Source organism: Glycine max, chromosome 14 (genome assembly GCF_000004515.6).
Source record: "Glycine max cultivar Williams 82 chromosome 14, Glycine_max_v4.0, whole genome shotgun sequence".
Taxonomy (NCBI): Eukaryota; Viridiplantae; Streptophyta; class Magnoliopsida; order Fabales; family Fabaceae; genus Glycine; species Glycine max.
In genome coordinates this window covers 30,824,781-30,839,678 of record NC_038250.2, presented here as the reverse complement: position 1 = coordinate 30,839,678, position 14,898 = coordinate 30,824,781, and the positions used below count along the sequence as shown (strand labels likewise).

The 14,898-nt window shown below is 34.5% G+C and overlaps 1 protein-coding gene across 1 annotated transcript; it reads right to left on the bottom strand.

Moving 5' to 3' along the window:
• Positions 1-10,012: 10,012 nt before the first annotated feature.
• Positions 10,013-13,630, bottom strand: LOC100775699 (putative wall-associated receptor kinase-like 16). Its single transcript, XM_014766573.3, has 3 exons — positions 12,641-13,630; positions 11,747-11,908; positions 10,013-11,367 (listed from the first exon to the last, which is right to left on the bottom strand). The coding sequence occupies exons 1-3, from the start codon at positions 13,518-13,520 to the stop codon at positions 10,166-10,168; spliced, it is 2,244 nt and encodes a 747-aa protein (XP_014622059.1). The 5' UTR covers positions 13,521-13,630; the 3' UTR covers positions 10,013-10,165.
• Between the last annotated feature and the right edge of the window lie 1,268 nt (positions 13,631-14,898).

Below are 14,898 nucleotides of genomic sequence, written 5' to 3'. Positions count from 1 at the left end.
AGTTATTCTATATCACAGTTTCTAAATAATCATATTTCAATCTCATGAAATTTTTCCTGATGTTTATAACAACAACAAATAATTATGTACAGCCTCTAACCCGGAATAATTATTAAAAGATTAATGCTAAGGAGACTCTCAGAAATTCTCTTTTGGATTGTACCCAAAAAAAACTCACTTTTGGAAACTATCTCTCATCTAATTTTTAAAAGCTTTACCTGTCTACCGTTCAACTTGTTAATTCAATTCGCATTTTTTTTTTGTTTTATTTTATTTTTATTACTATTTATACAGAGACTCAACCCTCCTCTATTAATTGCCATTACGCGCCAAAATATCTTGCTTCCTTCGTCAATTAAAAGTTTTGGCAGAGAATTTCTTCAGTTGTTCTTCATTATCACAAGAAGAATTGTCCTTCTGCAAGTCACCGAGTCTTTTCAATTTGCCCCCTGCTCCTTTAGAAAAGACGTTAATTGTAGAATGGGGATTCTAATGGTGAAGGAACATATATAACACCATGTTATCAGGCTGAATGGCACACAAGGGGATACAATATCAGGGGCAATTGGCAATAACTCAACTTGGCATTGTGTAGTGTGATTACAAATAAAAGTCAAAACATGATGCTAAACCACAAAATCTTAAAAGCCCTTGTCCTAAATGCATGAGTATACCAAGCCCTTGTCCAACAAAATAAAGATTTTTTAAAGTTCAATGACTACTTTTTAGAAAATATGGTGGATAAAACATGAATAAAATCTTAAAGGAGATTACATGAGTATACCAAGCCCTTGTCCAACTGGTATCGACAGAGGGAATCAGAATTCTCAATTATACCGAACCAGCATCGCCTTGTCCTAAGTGCAGTAACTCCAGTTTTATATACTACTTGCACCTGGAGTGAACTGTATTCAATAAAATGTGTTATTGTTAGTTACAAGTTAGCCAAATTAAAGTAGAGTATCAATAGTTAACTAGAATAATCAGTAACTTAGTTTGTATGCTAGAAGAATGGGGATCACTCAATCTTATATTTTGAGAGAACTACGCAGAAACTCTTTTCTTATTTTTTTTCTAATCTGGTTCCTAACAAGATGTGTCAGACATTATATGTTGCATATATATAAATAGTAACATTAGTCCAATCCTCCAAAATGAAAGTTGGAAATTTTTTTAAGAGTGTATTTGGATGAAATAATTTAAAATTTTAAAGAAATTTAAATTATGAGAATTTTAAATACTTTAATTTAATTTCTTTATTTTTAAAATTTTTTATTTGGATATAACCTATCTCTTCAACAATCAAGAAATATTCAATTTAAACTCTCTTTTTTTTAAAAATTCTGATGTATTGGACACAGGGACGTTATATTCGATGGCCAGATTTGCAGGTAGATGTGGTCATGGTTTCATTATTTAATAATCATAATTATAATTAGTAAATAGCTAAATTATAACCCTACTTATTTTTTGTTTAACAAGTTATATGTAAGGTTAGTTATATAATCGTTTATGAATATAATTAGTTATATAACAAATTATATATTATTATGAATAAATAAAAGTAAATTATTTTTATAAGATTAATTATAATTTTATAACTACTTACTTTTGTATAACTTGTTATTATATAATTAGTTATAGTTATTATTTTTTTTAAAAAAAAAACTGGTTTTTTTGAGCAGGGTTTGTTGATGACAACGGTATTTTGCGTTCATGGCGGGCGCGTCGTCAATTGTAGTGGGGTCCTTGGGTACGTCGCCGGTGACGGTGTTCATCGAGTTGTCAACGGGGATATGGGAGGGGGGAGGACGGTGGTGACGGTGCAGGATATTTTTCATGGCGTTTTTTTTTTCGCATCGTTGCTGGCGTCAATTCTGGCATGGGCGGTGGGGCCGTCGCTGATAGTGGTGGGGGTGATGATGGTGAGGTGTGTGGTGGAGATTGACTGGGAGGATATAAGAGAAGCGATACCTTCATTTTCTGCCATCTGGGTTCATGAAAGTAAGCAATTTCAAAATTCACTCTCTTGAAGATAGAATTTGAAATTCTATTCTTTCAATAACTAAAATCCTTTCTAAATTTCTAAAATTTTAAATTCTTTTTACTAAAATATCCAAACAGTTCTTTTTAATAAAAAAGAATTTAATTTCCTATAAAAAATACATTACCTAATTAAATTACCCTATCCAAATACACTCTTAAAAGAATTCAAGAGTAATATTTGACATAGGAATAACATTTATCGTTAATGACACACTTTGAACACAATCTTGCTATAGGTTCATCAATGAAAAGCTTAAAAAGAAATTATACTTAAAGAACACCTAGATTTTTACAAAAAAAAAAAATATGCAAACCAATTAAAATCCAATCCATTTTTTTAAAACCAGGTTTATGCAGGTTATTTCAAGCCAGAAACATTGAAACAATTACATATCTATAGCAACAACTAAAGAATTTATTGGAAGGAAAAAGACGAAAAGTAATTCCATATATACTTTTTATCATGTAGAGAATAAAATATAGTTTGTTTTTATAAAATTATAAAAATAAATAAATAGAGTAAATAATAAGTTGTGAGTATCCTAGGTATAAATAACGATATTAGGCCAGTTTTCACACCGACGATGTCTCCTCTTCTCATTTTCGTTCTCTTTTTCCCGCAGACCACCAAATCTGTCTTAGAAATATGACGATCTCAGACTCATTCACTGTTGGATCATCATGAAATTTAAGCACCAGGTTCAAAACTCAATTCCTAGGCTTTTCACCGTTGGGAATTATGAGAAAATATCGGAGCTGAGAGAAATACACTTCGCATCGTAACATTTTCTTTTCCCGCAGAAATCCAAAACTGTCTCGGTAAAACTACTATTCCAGATTCGTTAACCGTTGGATTGTTGTAAAATTTTGATATGTTGTTGGAGATTCAATTCCCCACACCTTCACCGTTGGGATTTTCGATTTAGTATTCATGGAGGAAGATAACAGAATCGCACGCAGATAGTACAAATGGAGACTTCAATCCCTTCTCCTTCTCTCTAACGTTTGGGAACCCTATCAGAGCAATAAGAGGAGAAACTTTAGGAATCTCAAGAAATTGCTAGAGATGTTGTTATCGTTGCCGGAACATACGTGAGCTCGCTTAGAGGTAAGAGATGAGTTATTCACAATTGGAGATTAGTGAGAACATGTGTCGGGATACTTAGAGGATTAAATTGGGGTTTATTTTGGGGTGTTTATTAAATTATAATTTTTTCTTTACAATTATAAATACAATATTATTGTCTTTATGTACCAATTGATGTTCTGATAAGAATTAATTGATGAACTTGAGTGTTCTTGATGTTTTTGCGTTTTGACCTTTGATTTTGATATAATTGTGTGAAATTATTTGAGGGGTTTTACTGTCCATGTTGTGATAAACCTTTTGTATAAATTATTATATTGAGATTATGAAATGGTGATTCAAATTATGAGTATGTGATAAATTGAACCTGTGACAAATGGTGAAATAAATGTGTATTGAGATGTGTGTATTGAGTTGTGAGTTATGAACTGTGCAATCACACAATTGTAAGATCCTTTAAGGGCGACAAGTATTGTGATGAGATCCACTATGAGAACCCGACGGGTTAAAATGATTTCGAAAATAATTGAGTAATTGTGTGCATTGTATAGTTCATAGGTAAAATGTATATGATTCATGAGGTGTGATAACGTGTTAAATTGAGATTATACCATTGTGATTGAGATTGAGTGTATGTGATAAATTGAGTATGTATATGATTGAGATATATATGTGTATTGAGTTGTGAACTATGAATTGTAAAATCACACGACCATAAGTCCCTTTAAGGGCGACGAGTTAATGCTAAGTCCCTTTAAGGGCGACGAGTTAATGTTAAGTCCTTTTAAGGGCGATGAGTTAATGCTAAGTTCCTTTAAGGGCGACCTTAAAGGGGGAAACTGGGGAGAGGTTCAAATGTGTGAAGTTTATCAATGGCCTCCGACCAGAACTAAAGATGATGGTGAATTGTCACAGTATCCACAACTTTGCACAGTTGACCAACATGTGTAGGATCTTTGACGAGGATTAGTGGGAGAAGTTCGCATTTTATGGGAATGCCAATGCTAGTCATGAGAAAGAGAAGAACCTTGTGACTCATAGTCGTGCCAAGCCGTATTCTTCCCCTCTTGGGAAATATGGAAACTATTTTAGGGGACAGAGGACTACTGGAGGACTTCACCCAGCTGGTGGGAGTTCTCAGCCAGTTAACAGGATGTCTTAGCCTACTAACAGAGGTAGTGGTGGTGGTGGTGCTCATGCTATTGTTTCTACACCACTCAGGTGTGGGAAGTGTGGTCGACTTAGGCATATAGCTCGTGAGTGCATAGATAGAGAGGTGACTTGCTTTAACTACCAAGGTTAGGGCCACCTCAGTACCAGTTGCCCACATTCGAGGAAGGAGAAGAACAGTGGAAGTTTGAATAACCAAAGTGGATGACCGAGGACCCCGAGGAGAGTGTTTGCTCTTAGTGGTATTAATGTTGCATAGTTCAATGATCTCATCCAAGATACGTGTTTCATAAGTCAAGTCCCCTTGATTGTGTTGTATGATTCAAGTGCAACATATTCATTTATTTCTCGTGAAAACTTTCCTTGGTTGTGTCTTCTTTGAAATTTGACTTGATTGTGGATACACCTACTAGTGGGTCTATTTTAACTTTTGATGTGTGTTTGCAATGTAATGTCTTAATTTCTGATAGACGATTTTCTGATTGATTTGGTTGTTTTACCTTTAAGTCAAATTGATGTTATTCTTAGTATGGATTGGTTATCTTCCAACCATGTCTTATTAAACTGTTTTGAGAAATTTGTTGTCTTTCTTGAGTTTGGTATGAGTGAAGAGGATATGTTTTTGTCTACTAACCAAGTTGAGGCATCTTTGAGGGAGGATGCACAAGTATACATGATCTTAGCTAGTATGAGTGTTGAGACCAAAACCCTGTGAGTAATATACCCTTGGTGAGGGAGTTTCCAAAGGTGTTTGAGGAGGTGTCTGCATTACCACTTGAGAGAAAGGTTGAGTAGACCTAGTGCCTATACTGGACCTATGTCCATAGCACCTTATAGGATGTCCCCTGTAGAGTTGAGCGAGCTTAAGAAACAATTAGAGGAGATCTTAGAGAAACAATTTGTGAGGCCTAGTGTGTCACCCTGGGGAGCACTAGTGTTGTTAGTTAAGAAGAAGGATGAGACTATGAGGCTATGTATAGACTATCGTCAGTCAAACAAGGTGACAATTAAGAATAGGTACCCTTTGCCTAGGATAGATGATCTGATGGACCAATTAGTAGGGGCTTGTGTGTTCAGTAAGATAGATCTCAGGTTATGTTACCACCAGATTAAAGTGAAGCCTGAGGATATTCTGAAGACTGCCTTTAGGACCCGTTACGACCATTATGAGTACTTGGTTATGCCTTTTGTTGTGACCAACGCCCCTAGTGTGTTCATGGACTACATGAATAAGATCTTTCATCCCTACCTAGATAGTTTTGTAGTGGTCTTCATAGATGATATCTTGGTGTATTCCAAGACTAGGGAGGAACATGAGGAGCATCTAAGGGTTGTGTTGCAAACCCTCAAGGACAACTGACTGTATGCTAAGTTATCCAAGTGTGAGTTTTAGCTAGAGGAGATGAGCTTCCTAGGGCACGTTATATCCAAGGGAGGGATAACAGTGGATCCTTCCAAGGTAGAGGCGGTGATGAGTTGGGAAAGTCCTAAGTCAGTGTTTGAGATTAGGAGTTTCCTTGATTTAGCAGGATACTATCGTAGGTTCATAGAGGGTTTTTCTAAGCTAGCCTTACCTTTGACCAAGCTTACTCGTAAGAGTCAAGTTTTTGTGTGGGATACCCAGTGTGAGAGTAGTTTATGTACCCTTAAGAAAAGGTTGACCACTGCACTTGTTTTAGTGTTACCCAACCTGAGTAAACCCTTTGTGATGTACTGTGATGCATCCAAAATGGGTTTGGGTGGAGTGCTTATGCAACGGGGCCAAGTAGTGGCCTATGCTTCCCGACAGCTCAAGATTCATGAAAGGAATTATCCCGCGCACGATCTCGATTTGGCAGTCGTAGTGTTTGCACTTAAGCTTTGGAGGCATTATCTTTATGGATCTAAATTTGAGGTGTTTAGTGACCATAAGAACCTAAAATACTTGTTTGATCAGAGAGAGTTTAACATGAGGCAGAGGAAATGGTTAAAGTTCCTTAAGGATTATGATTTTGAGCTTAGCTATCACTCAAGTAAAGATAATGTAGTAGCTAATGCCTTGAATGGGAAATCCCTTTAGATGTCTACTTTGATGGTTAAAGAGTTAGACCTCTTAGAGCTGGTTAGTGACATGAGTTTAGCATGTGAGATCACCTCTGGTAGCATTAAGTTGGGTATGTTAAGAGTCACCAGTGAACTCTTGAGCGAGATCCGTGAAGGTCAAAAGTCTGACCCATTCTTGTCAGCCCAGTTAGAGTCCATAACTACAGGGAGAGAAAGTAGTTTTAGAGTGGGGCCTGGTGGAGTCTTGAGATTCTAGGATAGGGTGTGTGTTCCTATTGTACCCAAGCTTAGGAGAGCGATCTTGGAAGAGGGCCATAGTAGTCTGAGTATCCACCCGGGAGTGACTAAGATGTACCAAGACCTTAGGAAGATGTTTTGGTGGCCGGGTATGAAGAGAGAGGTTAATGAGTTTGTCCTTGCATGCCTAGTGTGTCGGAAAGCTAAGATAGAAGACCAGAAGTCTTCAGGGAATTTGCAACCTTTAGAGGTACCTGAATGGAAGTGGGATAACATCTCTATGAATTTCATTGTGGGGTTACCTAGGACCCCCAAAGGTTTAGATTCCATTTGGGTTATCGTGGAAAGGTTGATGAAATCTGCTCACTTCATCCCAATTAACATCATATTTCCTTAGAGAGGTTGACTAGCTTTACGTCAGTGAGATAGTTAGACTACACGATGTTCCTTCTAGCATAGTCTCTGATAAAGATCCCAAGTTTACCTCAAGATTTTGGGAAAGTCTTCATAAAGTCTTAGGGACCAAGCTTAGGTTGAGTTCTGCTTACCATCCATAGACTAACGGTTAGACCGAGCACACCATGCATTCCTTAGAGGACCTCTTGAGAGCTTGTGTGTTAGAGCAAAGGGGTAGTTGGGATGGTTTCTTACCCTTGATAGAGTTTACATACAACAATAGTTTTCACTCCAGTATAGTTATGGCACCTTACGAGGCGTTGTATGGTAGGAGATGTAGGACACCTCTGCGTTGGGTAGATCCTGGTGAGAGCATTGCCTTAGGACTTGAGATGGTTTAATAGACCACTAAAAAATGTCAAGTTGATCCAAGAGAGGATGGGAGTAGCCCAAAGCAGGCAGAAGAGCTACCATGATAGGAGAATAAAGGACCTTGAATTTGCTGTAGGTGATCCTGTATTCCTAAGAATCACTCTATGGACTGGGGTAGGCAGGGTGTTGAAGTCCTGTAAGCTCACACCTAGATTCATTGGTCACTTTGAAATCCTAAAGCATCTCGGTCCAGCTGCGTATCAGGTGGCCTTGCCACCATGTCTCTCAAATCTCCATAGTGTCTTCCATATCATAAAATATGTTCATGACCCGATGCACGTGATTGAGTTGGACAATGTCCAAGTGAAAGAGAACTTGGCATATAAAATACAACCACTAAGGATCAATGACCGTATGGTCAAGCAACTAAGGGGGAAGGAGATTCCTTTAGTCAAAGTGGTATTGGGGAGTGCTTCGGGCAAGGATGCCACCTGGGAATTAGAAGGCTAGATGTGTGACGCATATCCTAACTTGTTTGATACTGGTAAGTTTCAGGGGTGAAACTTCTTTTAAGTGGGATGAAATTGTAACAGTCATGTCTTTTGGTTTTCATTTAAAATTTTAAAAAAATTAGGTCATTAGTTCCTTCACTATAAAGGAACTTTTAACCCAGAGCAATCTTTACAAAACACCTTCTATTCTTTTTTTTTCTATGACGTACAAGAACCCTAACAGAGCAACCGGAGGAGAAGCACTCTAGAGACGCCACCACTACTAACGAAGAACACTTGAGTGACAACATCGAGATAAGAAATGAATTATTCATGTTTGGGGATTAGAATGAACATGTGTGAGGACCTCAGAGGATCAATTTTTGGATTATTTTGGATTGTTTTATGAAATTCAATTATATTTTTATATTTTTAATCGTGGATTGACTGCCTTTGATGGACAAATTGGAATCCTGATGCAAAGTTATTGTGAAATTGATGTGTTCTTGTGTTGAGTGTAAATCCTAGAAATTGGGATTCTTTATAATTAACATAAAAATTGTGTGACAATGATTTTTTTATATTTGATATATTGACCTTTCAATCTTGTCGATTTCTTTTTCTTCTTTCTAAAATTTTTGACGCTGCATTGTATACACATACACTTTTATTGGATAATTGGATTAAAGCTATTTGAAAGAATTGACTAAAGCTTTATTCACATTTGTAATTAGATATTTAGTCAATATCCATGACTTCATTGAAATATGTTTAAGATATAGGTATACATGTTGTTTTTCATGTAAATCAATATAAGTATATAGATTTTTGATTTGTTATATATATATATATACTATATATTTATCTAATGATATGGTTGATATTATTGTTATTATTTAATATTAATATATATATATATATATATATATATATATATATATATATATATATATATATATATATATATATATATATATATATATATATATATATCATTAAGTTTACGTTAACATATTTAGTATGTTAATTACTTTTATATATATATATATATATATATATATATATATATTAATGTTTATAATACATTTAATTATTTACAGATATATGTAATGTGTTTAATTATTTTTATGTATCTATATATATAATATTTATCTAGTGATATGTTTATTATTATTGTTATTATTAATTATATATATATATTTAGTATTACATGTAATTATATATTAATGGTGTGTTATATATATTTGATACATGTAAATATATTTATAAGTCTTGAAGAACTTAGATGTGTTTTGTTATTATTATTATACATGTTTATGTATATTTTGTAATTAGTTAAATTGTGTGAGATGTTAAATTGTAGATATGAGATATGATTGTGAATAAGTATGTGATTAATAATTAATGTGATATTACTTGTGCTGTGAGTTGTGAATTATATAATTATCCGATTGGTGTTTATCTTGGAAAAAAATGTTTATGTATTAAATTGTAATGTAATATATTAAATATGTTTAACATAAGTGTGAGAAGTGTGAGGTCGTATGTATTTTATAATTCATGAATAGTATTTGTCTGCAAAAATTATTTTTAATGTTCAGCATATTGAATAATTCAGGAAAGGAGGATCACGGTCCTCCATTTGAACCAAGCAACCTTTCATTTTGTTCTTTCTAAATTGCAATTTTAATCTCCCTAGTTTTTCAAAGCTTCCGTTGACCATTAGAACGTTGATCAATTAATTTCTTATGTGACACACTTATATTTTGATTATTAACAAATAATTATGATTAATAGTTATTAAATTAATTACTTTTCAAAATTGGCAAGTTTGGTCTCTTTGTCCGCTGGCCTACATTTCTGATATAACCTCCACATACCATCGCAACCTGAAACATTTCTGCAACTTGATTCCAAGTCCAAATGGGTTGTTCCTTCTGTTTCCATAACTCCAAGCAACCGAAAATGGTCCCTATCACCAACTAGCCCACCTCGGATCTAACAAACAAAACTACCGAATCCCACAAGGCCACAACCTATTGAAGAGGAATCTGTAGAATCTGTAGAAGAGGTCTATTCAGAAATAACCATTTATAAGAAGCGTTGACCATACTCAATTCATGGTGATTTAAGTTTCAATCTCTATCAAAGTACACAAATTCAGAGTATATTGAGGCTGTAACCTCTCTGCATTAACATATTTCAATACATACAAACACACAAATACACACTCCTGAAAACAACTAACTGGATTATTCAAAAAGATTACGAAAGGTAACACAGAAATTTGATATAAAATGGAGGGTATGCTGCCAAGCCATGATCATCTTCCATCATCAAAAGCAATTTGTACATGATCATTAATGCTGTCATACCCAATAGTATATTGATGGCTGCTGCTATCACCAGGTTCACAGACGCTAGATGATCCCTTTTGAAGCAAGTGAGCCTCCTCTGGATTTTGAAATGTATTGATCCAAGGATGCTTCTCAGTTAGCCGCATCCCTTCCAACTCCATTGCCACTTCCTTCATGCTAGGTCGTTCCTCCCCATTGAGTCTCAAGCACTTTGCAGCAAGAATAGAAAACTCCATGATCTCCTTTTTATTTTCTTCATTCATAATGCCAACTTGAACAACATCAGATAGGCGACCCTCTTTCAAGCAAGATAAAAAGTGGTTAGTGAGACTTCTTTTCTCTTCTGGCTTGCCAAATGAATATGGTTTCTCCACTGTTAGCAGCTCTACAAGCACTACCCCAAAGCTATAGACATCACTTTTCTCAGTTAGTTGGCTTGTACGCATGTACTCTGGATCCAGGTAACCAAAAGTTCCTTGCACCATTGTTGCTATTTCAGTTTGATCAAGAGGGACGAATCTTGAAGCTCCAAAATCAGACACTTTGGCAGTGTAAGTGTTATCCAAGAGGATGTTAGCAGTCTTCACATCTCTGTGGATAATGGGTATTGAGGCTTCTGAATGCAGATATGATAGAGCTCCAGCTGCCTCTGCTGCTATTCTTACACGGGTTTTCCAAGTTGCATCATTTATGTTTCTTTCGGTGTGTATAAAATCAAATAGGGTGCCATGATTAACAAATTCATAAACCAGTAATGGAACTTCTGTCTCTAAACAACATCCCAAGAGCTTGACAACATTCCTATGATTGATTTGGGATAGAACAATCACCTCGTTAGCAAATTGTTCATTTTGGCTCTTATCAACTATTTTGGACTTCTTGATAGCAACAATTCTGTTATCTGCTAGATGACCTTTGTAAACTGTACCAAAACCTCCTTTACCAATGATTAAGCTCTCGTCAAAGTTGTTGGTGGCCTTCTTTAGTTGTTCTTCTGTGAAAATTTGAATTTGGGAGGAGTTTTCTCTTGTAGAGAGATTCTGTAGCAAAATGGAACCACCATTCTGCTGAAAGTATTTCTCTCTGAGTTTGTTGAGTCTTCTTTTCTGGTATATCAAGTACAGTAAGGTAGTCCCCACAACTAAAATAATAGTTCCTGCTGCGACTCCTGCATTGAAAGTATGTCAAAGACAATTCTTGAATCGTTTTCTAAACTACTTCCGATCTGAATAAATTTTTCAATAAAGACTTATAAAAAAATCAATTATTTTCATAAATGAAAATTAATTTATACACCTCAGCTTTTGAAAAAAAAAAACATCTATAAAATTTGAATTTCTAAAACTGATTTTTACCTTGGGAAAGAAATTTAGTTCATTTTATCTTTTTAATTCTTTCGTACAAGTACTTATTAAAAAATTTATCCACACTAAACCCTGGTATTAGTAGCTTACATACTAACAGAACATAGATACATGAAAAAAAAAGGTTAAAGAGGAAATGAAAAAAAAAAACCTTAAAATAATTGCATCTGCTTTGTTGCTTACCTATGACAACCTTGGTAACTACATCTTTTTTGTGGCACCCTTCTTCCTTTGTTCCATTTCCGGATTGCCCCTTTGGACAGAAACATTTGTGCGATCCATTGGTGTTGAGACAATATTTTTCACTTACGCATGTATGATGGCCTGTCTTACATTCGTCAATGTCTGCAAATCCCAAATAGAAACAACGGAGAACTCACTAAATTGAAATTTTGTTGTGGTAGGTTCTATATTTTCAAAGTCAATAAAAGAGATGTAGTTATGGAGCTAACTGAAACCTAAGTCTAATCTTAAATTGATATGGTCCAAAAATAGTAGCCTATTTTTTGTTTTTTTGTTTATATAAATTTTATAAGTTTTAGATCCTTATGTATTCATAATATATTTAGTATATTAGGTTAATTAGATCTTATATTAAAAATAATAAATAAGAATTTAAGAATCAAAATATTCGTGATTAGTTCTGAAGTAATTTTTTCCTACTTCACTAAATTTCGAAGTCAGTAATTAATAATTGTAACCTTCCAATAATACCATGTCAAATGTTAAATCTTTTGTCTACTCCTCACCATCTTTAGCCAAATACATAGTACGGGAGATATTAGAAAAAAATTGGAAAATAACTAATCAATAAAACTACAAAAACGGGAAAATTACAAAAAAGTATATTGAATAAAACTGTGAATTAGAAGAAAAGACTTAAATAAAGATAATGAGTTAATTAGTGAATATTAGTCATTAAAAAAATTAGTGAATACTTCTCACCAACTAATCCAACAAAAAACTGTATATAAACATCAAACAGTGGTATATGATTGCAAATGTCTGTCAAATTGTGAATGAAGAGTTATGTGAAGAAGATGGGTAATTAATATTTGGGGGAATAAATTAAAGTACCTATGCAGCCAAGATATGGATTTCCTTCATAACCATCCCGACACATGCATCGGTAACCATAATCACTGTCCTTGTCGTCGCAATAGCTATTCTCCTTGCACGCGTAGTCGCCTCTACTTTTGGAATCGTCACAGCTTTTGTTTCCCACGGTCCAATCAAGAACCAACGGTAGCGTCTTGTTTGGGAAACTTTTTAAATGAGTGGTAGAAAAATTATAAAAGCCATTTTTGACAACAAAGGAATAACTGCAGGTTGAATTGGAGATGACAGAGGCATTATTTATGCTGATATTTCTCCTTGAGGTTGTGAAGGCAAATGCTTTTATAGTGATATTAGTCATTCGAGGAGGAATATCAACCTGGCAACACCCTATACCTGAGCATGTTCCATCATCAATCACCAAAGCATTGCCATAACATCTTGTTAAGCACCCTGTTGTATATGTTTTGTCATTATAAACGCTATTGAGATTGCCGTAACTGTCGCAACCTACAGTTATGAACTTGTTTTCCTTCCTTGAAATTCTGGATATACCAGTTGTCAACCAAGTCTCCCAGTAATCTTCGCTATTACAAAACCATGAAACCAATTGCAATACGTCCACTTGATGAGCTGGGACGCTTATGTTTAAAACTGTGACCGTACCCCATTTTAACGTGGAGTTATTGCAAGCAAGATTAAATACGGGCTTCAAGAAACAGGGTCGTTGATCGGGTGTAGATGAGTTGCCTATACCAAATGGATATGGAATTTCGACATTTCCACAAGTGGATTTGCATCCAGGCAGTGTTCTGTTTAGTGGTGCAGAAAGGGTTTGATGAGGTGCAATAGCTACTATTACTACTACCAGGGCTAATGCAAGCATTAGCACCCTGCACATTTGCAAGTGTTCCCTTGCTTACAATCACAAATTAGAAAATAAGGCTTTGGAAGGGACAATTTTGTAGTTTCTTGTGCTGCCTAGTGGCCTGAGGGTTTCATTTATTTATAAATTATAAACTATAAACTCTAATTTTTTTTTTTTTGTGTAGTGTTTTGACTTGAGGAAGACTGAACAGTGATTGGAATTTTCGCACACAATTAATGTTGTTCTAAAATTAATGAATTTTCTCAGTCAAAAGTGCAAAATGAATGTTAAGAGAAGGAATGCGGTGAGATATAGACAGCCATAAGCATGATAAAATTTAAAAACATTTAAATCGGACAAAGAAAGTGAGAGAGAGAGGGAAAAAGAAATCAAAAAGTATATGCATGATCGTCAAAAAGCAAAACCCGTGAATTTCATTTTATACTCAGTTTTCAGAAGATCAAGACATCTCTAATTTTGTATATTATAACAACCAGCCCTGGGCCTCAAATGCCGAGAACGCATTAGAAGGGTCTTTTGTTTGCTAAAAATAAAAAAAGAGACAGAGGTACTCAATTGTAAACAGTTTTTGGTAGCTGACTTGGCTTCGCACAAATGGCTCCAAAATTTAAAGTCTAGAAGAAATTTTATTTCGGTTATTTCATGAATATGAATTTGTTGGAAATAAGGCTTTTATGTTTAGGAAAAGTGTTTAGGAATATTGGAGACTTTGAATAGACACTTGATAGGAAGGAGAATTCTTTATGGAGGAGAGAACTTTGTATTTTTGCTTGATACAAATGTGTAGGATTACATCTCTATTTATACTACTCTAAGGAGAACTCTAGACACACTAATTCTAGAGAGTTCTCAACTCTAGAGATCCAAAGAGTATTCTAGAGAATATTACAACCATAAGAAATATCTAGACACTCCAAACACTACAAGAATTCTCTAGAAACATGACCCATAATTACTTAAGCCCAAAATAACTAAGTCCAAGGAATCAAATAATTAATTTGGGCCCAAATCAAGTTTATATTTCAACAGAATTTGCTTGTGCCAACTTAGATATTTACCCTATTTTTTTATTCAATAGAAAAAGAGAGCATAAACTTTCTAAAAGATAAAAAAATGTTATCAAGTATAAAAAATGATATTTTAATACAATCTCTGGGTTTTTTATATAAAATAAGTTATAGCATAAAATATATTATAAATTTTTGTTTTATAAAAAGAATTGGAGAGAGTATAATAGAATATAATTAATTAGGAAAACAATTAATATGTGAATAGTATCATTAAATAATTAAATTCCTCTGTAAGAAACGATATTATCAAAACCATTACATATTTATATTATAATTTTAATTATTTTTTGCCATAATTTTTTCTTATCAAAATACGGGGA